The sequence below is a fragment of the Chelmon rostratus genome, chromosome 6, assembly GCF_017976325.1.
Source record: "Chelmon rostratus isolate fCheRos1 chromosome 6, fCheRos1.pri, whole genome shotgun sequence".
In the NCBI taxonomy this organism is placed as follows: domain Eukaryota; kingdom Metazoa; phylum Chordata; class Actinopteri; order Chaetodontiformes; family Chaetodontidae; genus Chelmon; species Chelmon rostratus.
The window spans coordinates 5,803,903-5,822,171 of NC_055663.1; the positions used below are offsets into that span (position 1 = coordinate 5,803,903).

General features: G+C 42.8%; 1 protein-coding gene across 1 annotated transcript in view; it reads right to left on the reverse strand.

Moving 5' to 3' along the window:
* necab2 (N-terminal EF-hand calcium binding protein 2) overlaps window positions 1-12,677 on the reverse strand; it is a 116,856-nt gene extending 104,179 nt beyond the window's left edge. The window contains exons 1-2 of the mRNA XM_041938583.1: window positions 12,351-12,677; window positions 6,586-6,610 (exon numbers count right to left, since the gene is read on the reverse strand). Of these exons, the coding sequence (XP_041794517.1) occupies window positions 6,586-6,610; window positions 12,351-12,677 (352 nt within the window). The remainder of the gene's footprint in view (window positions 1-6,585; window positions 6,611-12,350) is intronic.
* Between the last annotated feature and the right edge of the window lie 5,592 nt (window positions 12,678-18,269).

Sequence of the window (18,269 nt, forward strand, 5' to 3'; positions counted from 1 at the left end):
AGTGTTAGTTCAGCCCTTAGACCCCAAACAGTCAGTTTTTCAAATATTGTACCAGTCATCTGTTGCATCTGTCATTTTACCAAATTGCTGATTCTACTGATCAAATCAAGCAATTTTTATATCACTCCTGTAAAAAAAACTACTTACAAAATAATACGATTAGCTACAGCTGGAAGCGATGGATAGCTTATGGGATTTATCTATTACAATGGAGCGGCTCTATCACAGCCACAACAACAGTTTCAGATCTTCTTCTTTCCACAGCTTACATAAGCAACATAAGCCCCGATTCCACCGTGGGAACTGTCCCCTGGGAGTCGGAGCCTTTGGAGGAGTTCGCCGCATCGACCAGGATATAAATTACCAGGGACATTACTTCACTCCTCAAAAGGTCACAACTCCGGGGGTTAGTACTTTCCAAAAGTACAGGAACTTTGGGGGTGGTTCTTGCACTGAACATTTCTGATTGGTCAAATGCTCGCAGCATTTTATTTTTAACCACCATTTTTAAAAAGTTGCATCCACAAACCAGTTTTGTTTTCTGTTCACTGTGCTTCAACATATCAGCGTGGAGTTACAGAAGAAAGCAAAGGACAGATCAACCAGGTCTGATGACTAACTCTTTGCAGGTCTTTCAAACGTTGTGGAAACGCAGACAACGTCGGGCTGAAGGAATCTTTTAGTTGACTGAAAAGTAGTTATTTTAGTGGAGCTACCGTATCCGTGTTAGTTTGACTCAAGTTTTCATTCTGATTCTAGATGTTCTGCATGGTTTCACGCTGATGGTTGATCTGCATATGTTATGTTACTAGTTTAACACGTAAGGCCTACAGGATGAGTGGCAGAAGATCTGGTCTACATATGAAAACCTCTGATGGAGTGAATGACTAGCTGGTCAGCTTGCTGCCAATTAAACACTGTGATAACAAGCTTACCAATGAATACAACCATATTAAAATGAGATGGTTGGTATCACTCACATACCTGTAGTGGGTTAACTCAGCTAAAACAGCGAGCCTGACGATGTCCAACTGAGTCTGCCTACCAGCACCTCTAAAGCTCACTCATCAACATGTTGTATCATTTACTTAAGGTGCATTTTGCCACCTTTTGACAGAGCTAGGCTAGTGTTTTCCCCAGCTCCAGACTTTATGCTCAGCTAAATGAACCCATGAGTGGCATCAACCCTGTCATCTGACTCTTTACCAGAGAGGGAATGAGGGGGTTTCCCAAAATATCAAACTATTGCTTTAAGGTTAACAGGAACCAGGAATACGAAGAAGTCTGTCTTCAAGACTCAATTTTGAATAAATTGACATTTAGTTTAGCAAAGTTAGAGGAGAGGCACCTAGCAGCCCCTCTTAAACTCACACCACGTATCTCAATCAAAAAAGTAAAAAACAGCAAGTTGTGGTGAGTTCTTGCATATCGCCTGCTAAAAGGTAGGCGCTGTAGACTGAGACTACCTTTTAAAGCTTGGACTGAGCCAAGCTAGCTGTTTCATCACCTCCAAACTCATGCTGAACTACGCTCACAAACATGAGAGCGGTATCAATCTTCTCATCTTGGCTCTTGGAAAGAATGCAAATTTTCATCTTTCTCAAATGTCAAAATATTACTTTAAACTTCCACAATGCTGAGATGTCCACCTTAAAAACTTCTCCCACAGGTCTGGGATACAGACAGCTAACAGAGACGTACTCCAGCCTCTTTTTAAAACCTGTGCACATGAATCAGATGGCTCCTTCTGAATAAACCATGAACTAAGTGCTCCGGTACGGACCTTCCTGCTGTCTGTCTGCACCACCTCGTCTCGCACTCCTGTCTGTCCCTCCCGTCTGCTGCTCGTCGGTTTGTCTTTCTCAGCTGATTTACGTCTTGTTTTTCTCTCAGTCTCATTCTTTCTGTTGACAGCGAAACAGTAACTTCTCTTCATCCCAATCTCTGTCCTCATCCCACATTTATATTCCTTATTTTCTAAGCTCTTCATATGCTTTGTATAATAGGCTGTTTGCTGTCACATGGCGTTAAATTCAGACAGAGGGCAGGAAGTGAACACCGCAATGGACGAGAAGGAGGAAAGTTCTTACTGTGCTACTTTAGATGAAATTACGAGAGAAAGGTATAAAGAGAAAATCAGAACAAATGTTGGATGTGCATCTTACATCATGAAGAGGAGCGATTTTTCAGATGAACCGAAGAGATTTGCCTGCTTTTGAGGCGGCAGATATAAGAAACTACCTGTTCATTCAGACATCATTCTACTCTTGAAACCAAATGAAAGCCTACAAAACAATGGAGGCATACAACTTCTTTGTTAGCGGCTGGGTCCACGACCTCGGTACCAAGGTGCTCCAGGATGACTGCTGGGGTGAGCAGCTTTTATGGTCCTGTGGATGAACCGAGCAACTGCGCCACGGTGCTGAATGTTGACATCTTCATTGTGGTTCTTTGCCCGGTTAACTACTTGCAAAGGTCCGGTGAAACACCACCAAAGCTGCGGATCGATGCTAAACAAGGCGGTGCACGTTATGTACGTTCACCTGTCTTATGACAAACTGTTAACCCTGATTTAAGTTAAGTTAATCGTGTTGCTTGTAGCTATTACTTTAAATCTATCACCACACATTTAAAACAATAGCTAATATTACAGCATTTCCACCATTATCTGACTCAGCTTCTCCCGACCGAAGACAGTTAAACAATACAGTTTCTCAGTTTTTTGGTTTGACCGATTTGAGCAACCGTAAATGACATAAAACATTGTGATTTTCTGCATAGGAACCACTATAACACACACTTTATAGTGCTTTCTATGCAGGAAATCACTTCCTGCCCGCCATCTGCAGTTTGCGCCACAACAAAAGAGTGACGTGCCGTCATATACAAACAGTGGAGTAGATATAAAAAGTGTCATGAAAAAAAGACTCAAGTAAAGTACCTCAACTGAGTAAATGTGCTCAGTTACATTGGCTGTATCAGCTACGGCAGTGTGCAAATATTGCTGATGAAGGGATGAATGGTTATTTAAGCACCAACGAGATTTGATGTATGCAATCAATTCATCAAAAACATCACAGAGAAGCTGACTGTTACGTTAAAATGGTAAATATTAAATGTCTTTACCATTTTAGTTCAGGATATTAGAGCTCACATTTACACCCTGCCTGCAGTCCCAGTATGTGAGCAGAAGCTTGTTACTGGAAAAGAAAGAAAATTAAAAGGGGTAGAAAAATCAACACATCCCATTATCTCAACACCAGATTGACAGGTGATCTGTGGGGTGCACAGCTCTGAACACTTGGCCACCAAACATCTGTATGTAATTGAAATAAAATGAGGAAGTCACATCCATTAATGAAACAGTGATGAGCTGTGTTTGTCCACACTGAGCAGGAGCAGCTGCACCCTCCTGTTTGCTTTTAGCTGTAAGGTTGTAATTCTGTCTGGTCTTGACAGCATGGATAAACAAGCCTCCCTAAACTCCGTCTGCTTTCTATCTTTATGTCAAACACAGGGACGATAATTAGCAGATGGCTGATGAGTCACAAGGCAACAAGCAAGAAAATAACTATCCGCTAACTGATGAGAGCAAAGACACAAACATCCCTGGTTGTGTCGGCGGTGTGCAAGTCCAAGGTTTCATGAAAAATCTTTTTTTCCCAATTAGATCACATTTGCAAATCACAGGGCTTTTGTTGAACCCAGGTGTTTTCGCTGATATTACCTAATTAAGACCTCAAGATGTCCAAAATCACTCCGAGTGGTGATGGACTGATCCAAATCTGCAGATATTGTTTGGGATAAATCTCTCTCTAAAAAGAAGGTCAGGCTGTTAGAAATGTGTTTGAACACACGTATTCAAGCTCCAAATTAATGGTGCACGTTAAATAACGAAATTTTGTGGCCAAGAAATTTGAACCCAGGTTACCATTTCGTAACATTCCCAAGTTTGGAACAGCGGCGGCTCGATGGACTGTGGCATATTAGAAGTGTTACTGCAAGTGCAAACAGTAGACTAAGTGCTGTCAAATGATGCAACTATTTCAGAGAGTTATTGGCTGCTGAAACACTCCGCCAGCTGCATAACAATGGCTTCGAGTCGGCTGTGATCGTCACGAAAAACACAGCCAGAACGCACACACACACCAATGCACAGGCACTCTACGCTGACACACTGCGCACGAGCGCGCACAAAAAATGCTCACTGATGCATACTGCTAGAGGTGGATGCATAATGCACACACACACACACACACTCTTGCTGGTTTGCTGTTTCAGCAGGTCGGGGGCAGGACGGCTGGCCTTAAAATCTGTGCTATGAATGTTAAGACAGAACTCAGCCAATTAAACCTAAATTACTGCCCTGTTGTCAGATATACGATGCTCTCTTCTTCCCTCGCTCCTCTTCCTCTCATCGCCCTGCTCTTCTTTCTCTTCCTGTCCTCTCCCTTTTAAACTCTGCCACCCCCTGCCTCTCCTCCTGTCAATCTCTCCCTCCCTGTACCCTCCTTTCTTTTTAACAATTCTCTCCTCTCCCCGTTAGCATCTCCTTTCACCCTCTCTCACTCATTAAAACAGTTCCCCGGTCTTCTCCCCAGAGAGAGGAGGAGGGGGATAAAAATAGCTCTTCCTCCGCTTGAGCTCACTGGTTCTTTCTTTGCAGTCTGCGTTCCATACATCAAATAACTACGTCTCTGCATAATAACCGTCGTTTCTGCTTCTCACTTTGCTCCTCTCTGACTCTCAGTCCCTCTTTTCTCTTGCTCTGCAGCCCCTCACCCAGCTCCACTCGTATCTGCCTCTTTAAAGACCGCTGTGGGTTTCCAGCAGCAACACCCCGAGAGGCCGTTGCCGTGAAGTTGCACACAATCTTACCCATTTTTCTGTGACGGAGAAAGAGTTGCTTTATCTTTCACACAACTGATCTGTGCTCGGGATAATCATTTATTGAATCTTAACTGACGTTCTGTATCTGCGCAGTTGGTAATTAGGCAGTGCAAGCATTTAAAATGTTGACAGCTGACGCCACAGCCTGCCGTATAGAGTCGAAAGAATAACCCCGGGCGACATGAGAACGTCGTCTACAGCGCCGGTGCCAAGAGTTAAATTATCTGGAAAAATTGTTTATGTTCGCTGGTCTACGACTTCAGTTGATAAACGGATTTTGTGCCGTGTGTATCGTTCACACACACACACACACACACACACAGCCATTGTGCTAACAACGAATGGAACCGAGGTCAGACAGATGACTAAGCAATGACTAAATAAAAAACCATAATAGTGCACATTAAAGAGAACAGATCTTCTTTACAGAGCTACATTTTGGCAACATATGCTGGAGAGGAGGCAGAGAAGTAATATGCTTGGATAGGAGAGAAACCCCCTTCACACACACACACACACACACACAAAGAGCAAATGGCCATCTGTCTGCTTCGAAAGCAAAGCTTTTTATGCTGTTTCCTCATTAGTTAAATCGTTTTTGGTCAACGACACAGTGATGGGATAAAAGAGGCGAGGGTGGAGAGGATGAGAAAGAGGGAAGATGGAGAGAGCGGGAAGAGAAGTAAAGGGAGGAGAGAGAAAGAGACAGAGATGCGGAGAAGATGAAGTGATAGAGAGAAAGAAAGCAGCAGTACATGAGATGCCAGAAGGTATAAACAAACTGCTCACTGGCACAGCTACACAGCAATATAAACTTTCTCCTCTGAAAACACTTTGTTGTCCCAACATGCTAAAAATACAGCATAGTGCAGCAGCAGCAGCTCAGACGCAGACAGACAGAGCTTCATGCTCAGTAGTTTCCTGTTATACAAATCGCTTCAGACACAATAAATCTTATGTTTGTGTTGCAGCAAAATCATCAACCGAAAAACCTGCCTATGGAGGCCAGAACAGTTCAGGAATAGGCTGTTTGTTAGGTGAACTTCTTGTGATTTTTTTTGCAGTGCGACTGCAGATGCAAACTGTATGAAAACACTGAACTAAAAACCTTCAGAGAGCACACATACCGCTGCCGTGGCTGCGCTATCCTTTAAGGTTGTCATTTTACCGACAAACCATTCTTAAGGTATTTCGACTTTTTGACTCATTCCAGTGCAGGTATAGCTCCATTTATACCAGTGAGCATGTATGCACAATAGCCTTGGATGCCTCTGTGTGAATAGCCGAACTATCACCAATTGGAAGAATCTGTAAAAGTTTTTAGAAATGATAAAATACTTCTGAATCTAAATCTTCATCAAAACAAACAGAGATGGACATTCAAGAGACACATGCAGCATTTTTTGTTCTTTGAAGTAAGTTCAGAACGTCACGAGAAAAGTGGGAAAATGTTTAAAAATATAATCATAACAATGCAAATCCATCTGAAAATAAGCCTACCACATGTAAATCTGTGACTCCTTAAATACAATGAAATCATGCTGTTTATCAACATCATCATTTTACGCCACAGTAGTCATCTGTATTCTGTGATGGATGATATTTAACACACACATTATACAAACTAACGCTTTCAGACATGTTTTGTCTCCATTTCTGCAGACAGCAATTGAGACAGTCAATGAGTTCACTCACCATCTTTGTCAGCTCTTCTGAATATCTGTGAACACAAACCAAGAAAATGTAGTCAGTTGGCATCATTCAAAGTATTAGCAATTAGCTGCTAGAGGCAGGAAGGAAGCACAGTCATATAAAAGCCACTGAAGGAGGGCGACCCAACACCCCTTCAATTCAAAACTTGGGTTTGGAAAGTTACTTTTCAGTGAATAATTCATAGATACATGGGATGGACACAATAATATAAAAACAAATGAAATCAACTATTTAAATATGACATTTGGGCTATGGTATTCAATTTAATTGTTTTGAGCATGTGTTCATGTTATTGTGTCTACTCCCTATATGTCATTTAAAGTTTTCACATTAACATTTTTCAATATTGTATCAATCTAGTAAAGTTCATGTGTGTAGGTACAATTGTGCATCATCTGCGTAATAACACATCTTATTTCTAAAACCATAGAGCTGAGAGGAAGCATGTCCACAGAAAAGAGAAAAGGACCTAATACCCTAAAATGGGGATTTTCTGGCAAATTATTATGTATCTCTCACGTCTTCTTCACTATAAATCAAGTTTGCAGTGGTCCAAAGACCATTTGGTCCTCGAGTATCATCATGTCAGTACTGATATTGAAAAACTGGCTCTATATGCACCACACAAATGGAACAACCTGCAGGAAAACTAGAAAAGCTGATCCCTTTTAATCAATTCAAATCTCTTTTTCTAGACTTAGAGCAGTGTGAATTTAGGTGTTTTACTTGAACTGATGTTACCTCTCATGTTGCTGTCCTTGGCCTGCAGAACTTGGTGATTTCATTTCAATTCAGGGACAGTGCACAATACATGTATTGTACTGTACCAGATATAGTTAAAAGCTCATTTTCTGTATCCTTATATGTCCTTTTATTATATTGTAAGTTAGTTCTTACTGATTTATATGCATAACTAATGTTTTATTTAAATTCTATTTTTTGTTGAACATCAGCAGATATATTATAGAGTAGGTTACTGCACTGATTTAACATTGCACTCCTGTTCATTAACTGATGATGGACAGTTGAAAGAACAAAAAGAAATCAAGAATCAGAGTCTCTTTGTGCAGATTTAAGTGACATCACTTAAGGCAATTTATCAGATTTCACACAGTTTCCTTTGGAGACACAAAACGTTTAATACAACTTTCTTCACATATGTAGTCGTGTTCCCAAAGACCTGTGAACAGACACTGATGTGTAAAATTGTTCTCCTGTAAGTTTTCTAATACTGATAATAATATTGATACTGAAAAAATCCAGTATCTGTCCGGCTATGATTGACAGATATCAAAAATGTAATTTGAAGTAATATTAGAAATAAGCTTAAGAAATAGACAGAGATGGTAATTAATTGTTTAGGAAAGCAAGGGTTGAGGTTTCTAAAAAAAAAAAAAAAGTTCAGTTTTACATGCTGAAAACAATGTATAGTCAAGTTGGCAACCACAAATTACAAGTTACTTAACTGCCATTAAAATCAACTTTCATTTCTTACCATTTTCATTTGCAATTAATTAATTAATCAGTAAGTACAGTTTTCATGTTACAGCACGTCAATTCTGAATGAAACTGTTTTAACATCTTTGTCCAGAAATATTTTGTTCATAAAAAGACAGTATGCTGAACATCAGTGTATCACATTTGGTTTTGAAGTTATGGAGGAAATTTAACATAAGAAAAGAGAACTTCCACATCACGGTTGTCTGCCTCCACCAACCAGTCAAGTTGCAGTTTCCACCCACGTCTACCCAGACTCTTGTCATACATGTAGTGAAGACTTGTGTATAAATGTATTTTTTGATGAAATGGAACTTATCCCTGTATTCACAAGTATGATCCCATTGAATCATTTCCAGGTAGAAACATGCTGTCTTCACTTAGAGACTGTTCTTCTAGAGGAGCAAAGAGGACTGATAGAGAGCTTCATCACATGGTGCAACAACAATCACCTGAAGAACCAATGAGCTTGTTGTGGACTACAATGCTTCAAATACAGGTGTTGCTGCAAAGGAGCAACAAACTGTAAAATGTGGAAGCTTCACAAACATCTTCAAGCCAGCAGCACAGAAGATCTTTACAATCAGCACAGTTTCAAGGTGGATGCCAAAGATTAGTGTTACCAATTCAGCATCTGTCAAATATGGTCACAGCGTCTGCATAATAAGAATCTACTTCAGGTGTACTGGCAGACTTACTGACAGTTTAACAGTCTGCATTTTAAGACACAAGGTGATGCACCTGTTTTTGCCTTAATGGGGTTTTTAAATCTTAGGCACTGGCAGATAGAATTTACATGAAGTCACATTTAAGCTGAAGTGACAGATGGTTAAACACACACAATATCATGTTTCATAAGAACAGAGTGACCAATTCTTTGCAGCGGACGCAGAACCCGGCGGGTGAGTAACTGCAAATAGAAACGTTCGATCTTCCATTCGGTTTGTTAAACAGCGCAGCCGGTGCAGTGAGACTGACGGAATCACACACCAACACTTGTGCCTCAACCAGATAAGGTGCAGCGTTGTGTGATAAGACTTGTTAGGAGCCACGGGACTGAAAGCTGCACACACACACACACACACACACACCACACACACACACACACACACACACACAGAAAAGTCACTGACTGATGACTGCTGGCTGTGCACACGTGCGCCACACTGTACGCACGTATGAACACACGATTCTGGCTAATTTATAGCTTCAGTGAAAGCCTCGCTCCCTACGGATTAGAAAGGAGCAGGTTTGATACTTTCATCAGTGTTTCATACTGTGATATAAACTGTTTCCACTGACAGCAACTGCCAGAAACCAGCACAATGACAGGGAAGAGGTGGAAGACGGAGAGAGCGACAGAGCGAGGGGGATGCAAGAGATGAAAGGAAGAGGCAGAGAGGAAGTGGGAGGGGGGCACTTATTTTCTTCTGAGAAAACCTGTCACTGTTGGACTGTTGTAGCAGCAACTGTTCTTGTGAAGGACAAAACTGACAACTTTAATAGACATCTTTCCAACCTACAGGGGATGAGTGAGTGGGACTATGAAGATTTTTTTGCAAGAGGATCTCTTCAACGTTTCCCCCATCATGCAGAAAAGATGTGGAAGTCTGTGAAGTACACAGATTCCCTCCCATCACACTTGAGAATAGAAGTGGAGCAGAGCTTATAAGACCTCTCACCTGAAAGTGTATAAAGCTGTCTGGAAAAAAAAAAAAAAATCCTTAAGACTTGACAGTGACTTTCATTGTCAACTGTTCATGGGAATGTCAAACGAAAGAGGTATTTTATTGTTTCGGCAAATGTTTTCTTAGATTGTGGGACTCTCACTTTTAATACTTAAAGTAAAGCTGAAATAACTAATTTCTTAGTTCATCATCACCTGCTTTGATTACTGATTAATTGTTCCAGTCTTTTGTCAAGCAAAGATGCCAAACATTCTGTTTCAAGGTCCTGAGATGTGAGGATTTAATAGTAAATTGAAGATTTGGGAAATTATGATCAGCATTTAATTTACGGGAAAAGATGAAAAATTTAATAATTAAATAAATAGTCTGAATAATTTATAGATAATGAAAATAATCAGTAGCTGCAGTCCTAATTTTAAGACCATGTAAAAGGACAACATTGACAACAATCATGAAAAAAGTGCATAAAGCAGTGATAATGGTCTTTTACTCTACCAGTGCATTGCTTCTAAAACTATAAGTATGTATGTGGTGCATTTGGGCAACGACTGCAGCCATCTGAACAGGCCAAAGTGAAAATCATTAACTGCTGAGACGCACAAAGTACCAAATGACAAGCTGTTCTGCATTGTTCTGCTCTCTGGCTGCACCCTGGGGCGCTCTCAACTCCACAGACAACAGCCAACTCGGTAGCTGCTGGAGACAGACAAGCTCGGAGAGGAGGGAAAGTGTTGCGGCGAGGAGGCGGTGTGTGTGTATGTGTGTGTGTGTGTGTGTGTGTGTGTGTGTAGAGAGAGTTGTAACAGAAATACAGAGTGCGAAGAAAAGGATAGACAGGAAAGGAGAGGAACTGAAAATGATTGAACAAAATAGAAAGAGAAGACAGGCCGAGGGAGGGGGAACGTTGCATACATTTCCTAACCTTATTAAGAATGGATGTTTTTCTTGGCCCGACTGAGGAGAGGCGGAAAAAAGGATCTGGCATAAAGGAGGAGAGGAGAGAGGGGAGGAGGGGGCGAGTCCAAACAATGAAAGAGCAGAAAGAAAGGAACATAAGGGTTAAGATAAAGGAGAAGACAAGAAAAGCAAACAATGAGAAACAAGCAAGCAGAGAGGGTCTAATGAGAAGAGTGCTGTCTGCAGGCACACACACACACACACACACACACACACACACACACACACACACACACACACACACACATCTACAGCAATCACCCATTTGGTGTGGACTTTTTCACCATGATAGCACTGCTGGGGTCAATAACATGGGAAAACTGGCAAAATGATTAACATTTCAAAGTTCAAGCCGACGCAGAAAGTGAACTGGAGAGAAAATGTCAGAAAGAGTTCACTGCTGATGACAGAAGGCGCGGCTCACACTGTCATCGACCAATCAGTGTGAGTATAGCAGAGAACCATGACTGCCTGTATGCACAAAACGCATCTCCCCTTAACTGACAAAATCAATGAGATATTATCACTTCACTTCCAGCACAACTGTTTTTCAGCTGAAACTTTTTCACTGATTCACCTTAAACGGTACAAGACTGCATGCTGAATGTGAAAATGTGATAGAAAACCCTGCTGTACTGCATCTGCCTGAGTGGACGGTGTCGGGCTCAAGGAGGGAATATCAGCAGCAAATCAGGCTACACCCCCATCAACCCCTCCATCACACACACAGAATGAGTTCACTAGGGTACTAGGATATATGGACCCTCTGGTCCTGATCATAATTAGTTTTCCGTGGACCCCTTCTTTATCAGGCTGTCAGTCTATGTGGGTCGTGGTCAATGTCTGCAGAAACTGAACTACTTTTCTCTTTTGTTTTGTACCCTGTTAAAGCATTAAAGCAGTATCAGCTGATCTCCAGGGGAAAGATTTAGTGGGGCGCTGATGAAAAGTAACCCAACAGTATTGATGAGCTGACCTAAATCAACATGGCGCTGCGTAATTGCCACTTCCAAACCAGCAAGCATCTTTGTACAGGTTGATTCTCTAGAATATGGTAGTAAGATACTTTCATTCATAATTAAAGTGTTGTGATGAAACTGTCTCCAGCATCCAAACAATCTGACTAACTGGTGCTGCTTCTACTACAGGTGCAGCTGCAGAGCGGCGGAGCGCGTCGGTGCGCGTCGGACTTTCTTTGGACTGACAGTCAAACCATCACCAAAAGTAACGCTGTGCTGCACTGACCTGCGTCTGTGAGGACTTCTGGATCAATATAGTAAAGAAGTATACAAATACAGCTAAGCTTAAAGACTATTGATCAATACTGTGTGACACGGGTCAGTGAATTTTGCACAAAGATCTAAGCGCGTCCAGTCAGCGGGAGGTCGCAGGTGTGATCGCAGACAGCCACGCACCTTACCAAAGAGTTAACTCAGCAGGCAGGTCTCCTGCTTGATCCGCAAAGTCCAGCTGCAAGCCAGAACAGTACACTATGAGACCGAGTCCGTGCGTAAGTGCGCACTGCACCGGTCCATACGCACTGCTCGCTGGATGTCTTCATCCCGCACACCCTCCCACCCGCCCCGTGAGGCTGACCATACTCACATCCAAAATAACGGAGATGCCTCTCCGCGGTTCCGGGGCGAAGAACTGCTCCTGAGCCACGGCCACCTCCTCCTTGCTGGAGGCCCACTCCCGGCTGGAGATGTTCTTGTTGTCGCTCATTTTGGTGACGATCCAGCGGACGAGCCCGTCGATTCCACCGGGCTGGGCGCCGCTGTTTCCGGACTGCGCTGCCGTCGCGGACTCGCTGTCCTGACCGGCTACGGGTTTCGGCTGCTCGCGGCTTTCCTGCGCTCGAAGTTTCACTTGTTCTTTGTTAAGCAGTTTGTGGACTCCGTCCCTACAGTAGCGCGCTGCCTGCTCACACATCCTTTTGCTGCGGAGCGCTCATGCTGCGCTCTATGGGAGAGAGAGAGAGAGAAGACCCCACCCCCCCTCCCCCGTTACATCACAGCATCCACCCCAAAACACACCCACCCATCCTGCATACCCTACATACCCCCGGCACTGTCGATACAAGGAAAAATGCTCATTTTATTCTTGTGGGGACTGATATTTGTCAGGTTTGGAGAGTTTATAGAGACTTTGTTGCTCTGAGCATTTACTGTATCTCCACACTTTAAACCTATGGGGAGCAGTGCACTGCCTATATTTGGACTGAATACACTCTTTGACCTTCTGAACTGTTGGTGGATAAATCAAGGTGTTGTGAGCAGCAGTCAGGTAACATTCAGCCATGTCGTAATAAAGCTAAAGAACACTTTGGTCTATCTGAAATAAAGTGACATCACTTCCTCTAGGATGGTCGTCTAAAGCATGCTGAGGGCTGTTAAAACAAGTGATGACATCGCTGTTGGCCATCAGTGTGTGTTCTATTTGTCCCAGTGGGAAGATGAGAGAATGTTCTCTTGGAGTAAGTCCAGCTCCTCATTACACCTTTAGGGGTGTGTGTGCCTGTGCGTGTGTGTGAAATGATCTAACCTTTGGTAATGAGCGTTTCCTCCAGCTCTGCCCTTTCTGCTGACTGGCTAGTGTTGCCTGCATTGTGCCGTGTGTCTTACAGCACACAGGCTAGTTTGGACAAACACACTCCTGCTGGAAAGTTGGCACTTTAACACGCAGGTTAGAAGAATGACCAGAAGGCACAAAAGTCAAATCAGTGATGCGTCTTCTCATCAGTGGAGCACCCGCTGATGAAAGCTGCATCATGGTAAACTCACTGGACATGACTGCCCCCATGTGGACATGAGTGTCCACTGACAGGCCTGGGCAGGTTTTCTCTGCAGGGTTGATTTTCCTCATTAAAACCTGTTTACGACACATTTGTGACAAATAATTGTTTAAATGACATAAATACACACAGGAGAAATTCTGGCTCGTATCTTTGGCAGCAACACAGGAGATCAAGCACTTTGATAAATAATTTGCCATCGCAACTGAAGCATCACAAAAGTTACACAATTAAGACTGGAGTCCAGCTGGTTGCCTGTGCACCTTTACTTTGGCATCTCCTGGAAGGTGTTGTGTTGGTTGTAGGTGGTCAGCTTGCCAAACCACGGCCCCGGAGAGCCTCCTGGAGGGGCCTCGAAGGATATCAGGATGTTCTGAGTCTTTTTGGAGAGGATGGTGTCCACCCCTTTGACAGTAAAGCAGGGTTTGTCCACCTAGGAGCAGAGTAAATAAGGCTGAGGTTAAATGACTACAGACGTAATATAAAGTGAAGGAAATTAATACCAGAGGTGCTGAGAGTCATTGTCTAAACGTGATTATAAAGGCCAGACTGCAGCACTCTCTTTACTGGAACTGTTCCAGGCTACATTTAAAGCAGCTTCCCTCATCAGCGCACTCTGTACTCTGCCGTGCTTATAACAAACAGCTGGGATAAGGTGTGTATACCGACCCTGTTGCCAGGTACCAAGAGCGTGTCTCTTCTGGATAACACAATTCGCAGTCTACTGCAAATAAAATCACAAGTTTGATGGCACGTACGCAGGTTTGACACCCAGTCCTCATCCATAAAGTCCCCATCACTATCACTACCTTGCTGACAGTGAAGTCTGGGCTATCAGTCTGCAGGAGACAGATAAGAGGGGGGTCCTATGAAAGCAAATAAATCACTGACATTACATTGGTATTTTTGTAGTTTTGAAACATGAGTTGCTCTTTTTGAATGACACAAAAATGACTTTTAGTTCCTAATTTTAGGTCTGGCTCCAAAAGCATACTTTCCCAAAATGCAACTTAAACCTTCCCTGCATGGTAAACATCCATCTTTCAAACTCCTCGCCCCCAGTCTGTAATGCAGCTTACTATTATAAATCCCGTCTCCCAGCTAAGATAACCCTGACATCGCCAGGTGTTCTTTGTCAGAGCTGACAAAGCTCCTCCAAAGCCACACAACACGTCTAACAACTGTTTTCAAAGGCTGACACAGAAACTGATGTGTGTGCACAACTGGTGAAGTGCCCCTTTGAACACTTCCATCTCTTCCTCACACTACACGGTGCACACATCCATTACTAAAAGTAAAACTGACCAAGAAAAATAGAACGGGGTTTGAGTATTTCTCCTCATTACATTTCACCAGTCAGTCACATTCAGCAGTGACTGGACACGGCCAGCTGTTGTTGGTGTATCCTTTGTATGAATTAACGGCCTGTGTTCTCCTTGTGAGAAGAGCCGAGCCACTCACAGGGGTTTGCTGTACTTCATGTATACACACAGTGCCCCCTCAAAATGAATTTTTATTTTAGTTTAGAGTTGGGGATAAGATGCTTTATAACAATGTATTAAAAGACAATGTGACAACAGTCTCACAATGTGAAAGGGTCTCTCGTAGCGATGAAACTACAGAGAATTATCACCTGTGTCTGCAGCTCCTCTCTGCTTTTTTCAGTTCATGGTTTAGCTGCACTGTCCAACTGTTGGATAGTACACACTATCTGCCCAGCACCAAACCAGCTACTAAACACAGAGGAGCATTTAGCAGCTAAAGAGACAAATATTCAACTCAAAGTTGGCAGAGACCAAAAACAGAGTTCAACACTAACCATGGCCTGATGGCCTGATTCTTATCTGAAGTTATCTATTTCTGAAATAATATATTTCTTGAAAAGGAATTGTTTACAAATGGAAAAGGACCAATAAGAGGATTAATAAAGAACCCAACCGAAGAGGAGTATCGAGAGGAGTATTATCAATAAAATCCTAACAATGGACTGTGTCAGTTTAGACTATGTCGCTCAGCTGGCCTGGGAACGCCTCGGGGTCCCCTTGGAAGAGCTGGAGGAAGTGTCTGGGGAGAGGGAAGTCTGGGCTTCCCTGCTTAGACTGCTGCCCCCGCGACCCGGCCCCAGATAAGTGGAAGAAAATGGATGGATGGATGGATGGACTGTGTCAGTTTATCTAAATATTCTTTTATTCTGTTAATGTCTTTTAATTTATCGAGGTGTCACAGTTAAGAAAGGCTGCATTGAGTTGCCTTTTCTGTATTGTTTTGTTTACATTTGGGCCACCAAAAGTGTACTTTGGCCACCAACCTTTAGTCAGCGTTGGGACACATGAGAATTATATTGGGATTATATTCAGGGTTTCTTATGGTTTAAGATACTGGTGTGTGTGTGTGTGTGTGTCACTGCTGTTGCTTGGAGAGCCAGTTGTGCACAGGGAGTAACTGTGTGTGGTGAGTCTTGGCAGGCAGATCGTACTAAACTGTGGACTGATCCCTGAGGAAATAAGAAGGAGAGATATAACAAGTTAATGGCTGAACCCATTAGTGGCTAATCAGCTAAATTATACTGACAGAAAGTTTGTCCAAACTTTCACTGATCTTTAAATCTGTGATCGCTGACCAATTGTTCCAGAAAGGAGCCAAGTCATTGTCTCACATTATATGACGCTGGCCTTTCATCATACCTACAATGAGAAGCTGCTGACGAGGCAGCTGTGAGCTTTTAGGCCTCCTGGAAAAGCCCCTAAATCAATATCCAAAATGCTAATTTTGCTATTTTTTCAAACCTTTTACTTACATTGCTTTGTAATATGCGGCACATAAATCAAATGTGACGGAATCATCACGGCTGGACAATGCAAACTGTTTTTCCCTTCATAAAACGGCACCTGTAATATAAAACAGTTACTGCAAGGATACAGGACATCACAATAACGTGATACTCTATTGATCTCCTTATGGAAGATCTCAATTCAGGGTGGGATAAAGTGGAACATCCCCGGTGCTGTCAAACCTCTGTGCTCGTGGAGGCTACGATGCAGGAGGTAACAGGTGAGGAGGAGCCCTCCGCACAGCAAGGTCAGGTCCAGTCAGGTCAGGGTAAGGTTTACATTGAAGGTAGAGAGAGCGTTAGACAACTCATGGAAACACAACTCTCTGTGTGTGTGTGTGTGTGTGTGTGTGTGTGTGTGTTTGTTGTGTTCTCTACCTTTGGGTCCAGCGCTGTGTTTGTGTTGAGCTGCAGGGTATAAATGCTGGTAATAAATGCATCAGTGTATGATACAATCCTAAAATTCAAGGTCGTAGGCCATCTTCCTGCAGGCAGAGGTTTGTAAAAATCTGCTACTGTTGTTGTGAATATTAGGCTTGAACACTGGATGTATTCAGGATTAATTAGACACGTTAAACAGACGTAAGCTCAGGTTTAAAATCAGGTTTGCAAACAAGCCGGAGCAGCTGCTTCTTAATCCACTTTGGCACCTCTCTGTAGGAGACAGGTTTTCCGTCAGCAGGAAGCAGCACATTTAAACAAGGGATTGAATCCCGAAGCTTAACCCTAACCTGGAGCACTGAGCGTTCAGTAGGAAGAAAAGAGTAAAGTGACAAAGAAGTGTTATGCAAGAATTAATCATGGTGCAACCACAAGACAGGTGTTTTACCTGACTAATTATATTTATTCAGTGAAATGTCACTTCTTAAATAATCTACTCTACATACAGCTGAGTACATGCTGCACTGTAATGATATTTGGTGACTACATATTAATGGCAAATACACCTGATCAGCCAGTCATTGATGCATGCTCTTCCTTCTTAAAACTTGCTCTCATACGTGCTGGTTCAAAAAAAACAAAAAAAAAGGTGCAGCTGTGCAAAGCTATGCTTCTGTGTGCTTGCTTCTCACCGCGGGGGAAGAAGCTATCTTTGTCAGCTGGAATGCCAAAGAAGAACGCGGAGGAGAATGCTGTTTTATGCAGCTGCTTTGATTTCAGCTGGGGTCAGTGCCACCACTGTCCAGAGGACGACAGGGATGCAGCATGGCGGTCAAGACTGGTGGGAGAGGACAGTGATGGGGCCCTTTACGGATGAAGACCAGATATTAAATCTATGTATGCGCCATCAAACATTAGATTATATCTATGGAAGACTGTGACCGTGGTTGTTGTCCAGTCATATTTACACTTATATTACGTTATTTATCTATCTGTTCATGCGGCCCCGACCACCTCTGGAGGTGGTTTGGCCAAGCGGATCACAGGTGTTCCTGAATGCATCTTGGGTGCATTTACATCAGTGCTTTCATGTGGTTAAACACTATCTGACTGCAATCTGGTCACCCAAAACACATTTTTAATGCAGGGTTTAGAGAGAGTCACTTTTTTTAAATGTCATAATCCGGCTGTAATCTTAGTATCTAATAATCCGGCTGTAATCTTAGTATCTAAGAACGATGAAGAAAAGCAGATTTAGTTAAATCACTCACTACAAATAGTGTATTTACAGACCCATGCAGGAAGGTGACCGTCATGTTTAAACTTCACATGTAAAGGGAGAGTGTGTTGGTGTTCAGGGCTGATCTCTCTGAGGCCTCCGCCTGCCTCCTCGATTTGAACAGAAGTGTTCACGGTGAAACAATCAGCCTTAGCTGTGAGCGCAGTCTGGACCGAAAGGCAATCCGGACCAAGCCCCGATCATCACCTGGCGGCCTGCACAGTATTCGCGCATCTCCTG